General features: G+C 31.3%; 1 protein-coding gene across 2 annotated transcripts; it reads right to left on the minus strand.

The window, feature by feature from the left end:
• Window positions 1–4,317: 4,317 nt before the first annotated feature.
• On the minus strand, window positions 4,318–5,891 carry LOC114162666 (transcription factor bHLH94-like). Of its 2 annotated transcripts, XM_028046621.2 has the most exons (3): window positions 5,220–5,891; window positions 4,749–5,135; window positions 4,318–4,664 (listed from the first exon to the last, which is right to left on the minus strand). In XM_028046621.2, exons 1-3 carry the CDS (start codon window positions 5,694–5,696, stop codon window positions 4,572–4,574), a joined length of 957 nt encoding a protein of 318 aa, XP_027902422.1. In that variant the 5' UTR covers window positions 5,697–5,891; the 3' UTR covers window positions 4,318–4,571. The 2 variants fall into 2 exon arrangements, with proteins under 2 accessions (XP_027902422.1, XP_085522424.1); XM_085666298.1 differs by having other exon boundaries at window positions 4,393–5,135.
• Between the last annotated feature and the right edge of the window lie 604 nt (window positions 5,892–6,495).

The raw sequence follows: 6,495 nt of genomic DNA on the forward strand, positions 1-6,495 counted from the left end.
TTTGCCTTAAAGATGTTTGTGAAAAAACCCCGTCCAAATTCGTGATATATGACATAGCCAGAGTAAAGGTATGAAGTTATCTATTTGGGTGAATGTGTGTGGTGCGAGGAAAGTTGAAAACGAATTGAACAAAGAGAGTTAAAAGCGTAAAGATTTTCTTGGAACAATTGATTCGTGTCTACCCAAATGAGGTGACATGTATGAAAGTGGTAAATTTTGGACATGCATTTAAAATAGATAATTAATGATAGATTTCACTAAAACAATCTTAATCATTGTTCATAGTAAGTGTGTTACTAGTTTTATAATGGGAAAACTTTAGGTTGGATGGTACTAAACTGAAAAGTAAGAGAATGATCATGGGGGAAGCTCTGTTCATTTGATGGGTACATGTCCTATTACTTTCACCAGATGTGAAGGGAAGAAGAAGGAGGAGGAAAAGATGATTATTATTGTGTGGAAGCACAGAATGGGAAAAGATGTTTAAAGAATATTCACACGTGAAAGACAAATAGGAAGGTGTGTTTATAATTGCGATTTCATTTAATGAATGACTAAAGTTGAAGGTTTTTCAACTGGTTGTGATGGTTTTGCAGGTACTTGATTGTTTAGAAATTTATAATAACCCGATATAGATCTGAATCTTATTTGGTTTCCATTTTCCTTCTTGTCCTTTTCCGAGTAAAATGCACGAGACCAAGTGCTTGCGTAACTCACCAACTTATCCCAACATATTGCATCACCAAATTTTGGCTTGGTTTGCTAATAAAGGATCTCGTCAACTTTTCTTCTGTTCCTAATCATCAAATATTTTGTACATATCAATATTCATGCATTCTTTTTTATTGTAGAGAAAGTGTTATATATTAGATAATTTGTTACCTATATGTCTGATAATAAAATCGTTGTCGATCACTATGTATATGAGATATTATTTGATTTTGGTGTGTGTATTTCGTCACGATTTTATTTTTAAAAAGTAAATCAGAAGATGAAATGAGAAAATTATACTTAAATAAACTTAATCTTAATTTTTAGGCGATGTAAGATTACTAGGTGTAGTAGAAAGAATTAATACTAGTATTCTAGATATAAATAGTTCACAAAAAAATAATAAAAATATTGCCACATAGGATAAAATAAAGAAAGATGAGAAGAGAATTTTAATTATGACCAGAATTTTCTTTACACCTTCTTTATGTTATCATCGTAGACTTTTAACTCGAAATTACACCGGGGGAATAATCAAAGATGTCTATGATTTAGTTTTTTGTCTTGGAAACACTAATAGGCGAATCATGGCTGTGATTTAAATAATTGAATGGAAAATATAGTTTAATTAGCATAAAAGGAACTCATTATCACACATTTAAATACTTTTTGAAAGTATGTTATTTATTCCTCTAGATAAACGTTGATTTCTTATGCAACACTTTATTTTAAAACGCTAGTAAAATATTTCCCCTCTTCATGTTATTCATTTATTAATGTTTTATTGTTTTATTATTAAATGTTTTCTGACTTTTAATCCTGTAAATAAACTAAATCCATAGTTTTAAAATAACTAATTAAATGGTATTTAAGATTAGTTAGCAAAGGAATTGAAAAAAAAAACAATTCAGCTTTATTTTTCTTTTAATTTGAAAATAATAACACACAACAAATTTCTAGGTAGGTATATGTGGTTTAGCGTATTGATTATGATCACCTCATTCACAATTTTAGATGTTTAAGGTTGATGTCACGTAGATAAAAACATATTTAGGAGATGAAAAATATTATCATTTAGATCAACAGGTTTTAATTTAATATATTGATGCTTTACGTCTGCATAACCAGATGTAATATATTAAATAAGTACTATATCATTAGAGTGAGAAAATATTAATTAAAATTCAAAACATCAATTATTAACATTAAAGGATATAGAAAGGAGGTAATATTTTTATAAAGAAATAATACAAATATAACTAAAATTTATTAAAAAAATAGTTTTTTCAATAATATAATATTTTTATTCTATTTATTCAGAGAATAAAACTAGTGATTAGAAAGGTTAAAAAAGTTTTGTCATCTATTATTGAACTTAATGAAGTTACAAATAATTAATTTTGTTTTTGCCACGGAAAGTGAAGAGGAAAGCGGAACAATTGATCCTCTCGATTTAAAATAATTTAGATTAAATTTAGATATGTAAAGACTTAATTACTGGGAAAATAAATAAAAAATTTCATCTGTGAGGTGTTACTAAAATAAATAAATCAAATTTATTCATTTAGCAACAGCGAGTGTATTAAATACTGTCACATTCATTTTACAGCAACGACTTAAACATTTTTTATAAATCCCAAAAAATTAGCTTAATTTTCAAGAGTCTATATAGTTGACATTTTTATTATATTATATATGCGATTTTAGAGTACGGGAAATTATTTTCTTTATATCAAGAACACGTTTTATTCTTTGAGTACAATAAGAATTTTGATACAACGAAAAATATTTGATTTTAATATTTCGTATAAAATATTTAAACCCTCCATTCTAAACTATTTTAATGAGTATCTATAAGTAAATTGTCATTTTTTATTATGTATAAGAAATCAAGTTATTGCACTTACCTTCTTTAATTTTTTTTAGATTATTAGATTAAGAGAAAGAGAATAATAGAATATAAGAAATACTCTATAAATTTAACTTGAATGGAAATATTCTAAAAAACGCATATATATTTTGATGCTTTCCTTATGTCTCACTATGAAGCAAATGCAATGTATGTGATCACTTTATACATGATTTTTTTTATTAATATTTTAATTACTAATTATTATATAGAAGGATTTCATTGTAATTATAAAAGTTTTTTGTAGGTGCCACCATATACAATCATATCTCCAAAACATTGATAATCTGTCCTACATGAAATTATTTTAATTGCAATTGGGTCATTTTGTACAATAATTAATAATTAAAAATAAACTAATAAATGAAATCGCGTCTAAAATTGAACATACATGACACTTGTTAATTGGTAACACATGTAGACATCACCAAAATGTGTTTTAAGAAACATGTACACAAAGATTGACCGTATCTAAATTGGCTTTCAAAGATAAATGTTACCTCATTGGCCATTTATTAAATTTGTTATTAAAAAGAGTACTTAAAATATTAATTCGATTCAACTTGAGATGCAACTTTTTTCTCTATAACACCCATTTTAGGAGTTTTTTCATACTAATCTATTAAAACAAACTCTAGGAAAGGTAAACTCACCCATACAATTTGCTATTTTTGATAAATAATAAGATTTAATGTGGTTTTATCGAACATATTTAAAGCACTTGAAGTTGAAGACCTTTATAAGTTTAATAATATATATTTTTTAAAAGAAATATTTTTATTAAAACATTATGTTTTACCGAAGGTTTACCTTACCATCTTTAATTATGCACATTATATATTTCAATTGTGTTTAAAAGTTTTTTTTTTTTCTTTTCATTGATATTAAAGTCAAATCATTCTTGCAACACAAGCAACACTTACTTTGATGAGTTGTGAAAGGACATTCAATAATATAGAAACATATAAAGTATGAAATATGGAGTGTGACATTTAAACAATTTGAACCAGAATACATATATTTCGGATAAAGCAACTTTCGGTAATTAAAGAATTTGATAAAGATATATGAAGCTAGATTTGAGAACTGATCTATTTAGAATGAGATCACTTTTGATATCACTAATTATTGAGTTACTTAATGGGAATTGATGAATAATTAACTTTGAGTGAAAGAAAAAAAAAATACAAAAATTAAGAGTCGTACAAAAAAAAAACTAGGTTTTAAATTTCTACGCCTAAAGCAATTATTTTGGTTGCGTTATCACTTGACCGTCCTTGATCTTCGGTAGAGGCACACATAAAAATAGCTATTTTGATAAACAATTATGTTTATTTCACGCTCTATTATCAGGTGCGTCAAGGAAATGAATGTAAATAAGAAATATTGTAAAAAAATTGTGACAAAATAAAAGAAAAATAGAATAGAAACTAAAATTAAAATAAATATTCTTTAAATAAAGTATGGAGAAGCAAATCCAAGTGCAAAAAACTACTATTTTTACACGTCGGGGATATGTTTGTCTCTACGAAAATGCGCGAAGAAAAACCGAAAACAGGAAAATTAAAAATATTGTTAACTGTTTTTAGTTATTTTTCTTTATTTTCGTAGCTAAACAAATTCCATTTTCAATTTATTTTTGTCCTTTATATTAATTTTATGAAAGAAAGTAAAGAAAGAGAAAAAGAAAAAAAGGATTGGTGCATAGTAACTCCCAGCTTATTGAAATGGACTAGTATTTCAGTGAAACTTGTTAGGCAGTTGGATGTAGATACAGCCTTACGCATTTCAACTACATTAAAAAAAAAAAAAAAAAAAAGATAGAACAACGTTGTTAACCCCCTCTCACGTTGCAACGGACACAATCACTTATATCCTAAATTACTCCACCAACAAGAGAAGGGTAGAGAATCTTTTTAAATGAATTAAAACAAAATTAATTATGTTTAATTCAGCTGAATGCAACATCTTGGATTGTGCCTAACAGTTGATTCACCGCCGCCGCAATTTCATCCACCGTGTTCAGCTCGCACCCCTCCTCTACCTGCTCCGTCAATCCAAACACAGAAGAATAAGAAACCATGGAAGAAGCAAAAAAAAAAAAAGTGTTGGTTGAGTAAGAAAGAACCTTGACGCTGATGGAGTAAAGAACCATGTGGTGGAGAGTGGTGACATTGAGGTGGAGAATGGTGAGTCTGAGACTTTGAAGGCCGAGAACGATCTTGATGAGATGCGAGGGTTGTTTCTTCGCGAGAATCTTCAGATTGGCATGACTATCGACCATGGTGACCTCAATGTCTGCTACGGCCCACTGTTTCTGTTCCTGCTTCTGCGTGCCACGTGTCGTGTACTGAGGAAACGTGAAGAACTCGGCAAAGGGTGTTGTCCACCCATTCAACCCAACATTCTCTTCCTCGCCCTGCTTCCTTCTCTTTTCACCTTCCATTGATTGCAAAACCTGTTCCAACTCCTTCACGAAGTTAATGGCCCCTCCAATGATAGAAGCTTGGTCACCCTGTTCAAGTAAGTAACCACCTACTTAATCTTACACTAATTCTTAACTAATTAACTAACTAATCATCATTAATTATCGACTTACCCTCTGAACGTAAGAGGAGGGCATCAAGGATCGGAGTACGGCTAAGTACTCGTTCATCTGCTTTCTGCGGTTCCGTTCAACTGCAATGTGGGTCATCCTCTGGTTTTCGATTTCTTCTTTGTTTTTAGCGCTCTTCGTACGGCGCCGTTTGCGTCGAGTGGTGGTGGTTGTTGCGGTGGCGGTGGCTTCGGCCGAGGAAGAAAGAGGTGGGATCATGGATTCATCGACGGTGCAGGCTTCAGGGGAGGAGTGAGAATCCCATTGTTCCTTCACATTTTGCAAGACCGAGGTAGAAGAGGAATCCCAGGTTGTGTATAGATTGTCCTCTATGTTGTTGTTGATGATTCCTAGGAGGAGTTTCTCTTCTTCCGCCGCTTGAAAACCGTAGTTGGGTGCTGCTCCTACTGGGGAGTAAAAATAATCCTTGCAAGCGTACGGAAACGGATCTTGCGGAAATACCACAGCCTCTAGCGCCATTGTTCGTGAGTTTTCCTCACGAGGTCACGAACACAATACTTTTGTGGGAGATTATATATATATATATATATAGAGAGAGAGAGAGAGAGTTGTGGGAAGCTACAAGGGAGAGTAGTGGAGAGAGGAAGAGAAGTGGGAAAAGAGATGGAGAGAGAAGAAGAAGAAGAAAGTTGAGGTGGAAGAAGAAGAAGCACTACTACGTTACCAATGGACCAAACAAACTCTCCCTTTTATCAACGCATTACCGAGAAAGCTTGTTACCTTTTCAACATGATTATTATTCAAACAAACAAAAAGCTACAGCACCCTGCACGTGAGGTTTCATTGCTGTTCTAGACCACTTCATTGATCGCGTAAACTCAATTAGCTACACACACACAGATTCTCTTCGCGCTTTCTTTAATGCTTTATTTCCAATCATAATGCCCATGTATTATTAGTTAATGTCCTCAGAATAACTACGTCATAATTATTAAAATGCTTGCCCTGTGTGTGTCAGATCTGTATCGAAATGTGCTATGTTTTTTCAAACATTTTATGCTGTCTTGTGTTATTCACTTGCGCTGTATAATTTTTCGTTCCCTCTAATTTCTGGAGAGGGAAACAATTCACTTGCGTTAGAATATCATAGTAGAGAATACACGACTTCAATCTATTTCGTGAATAACGTGGTCTTATCCGGAGTTGCACCATATTAAATTTTCAAGTACGTGAAAAAAAAAATGAAAGCATATGGTAGGCGGTGCTTGAAAATGTATGATTATACAATCCAATAATCAAATGACATCTAGGAAAGAAC

This window comes from Vigna unguiculata, chromosome 9 (assembly GCF_037176805.1).
Source record: "Vigna unguiculata cultivar grain cowpea cultivar isolate G323 ecotype 2 chromosome 9, ASM3717680v1, whole genome shotgun sequence".
NCBI lineage: Eukaryota > Viridiplantae > Streptophyta > Magnoliopsida > Fabales > Fabaceae > Vigna > Vigna unguiculata.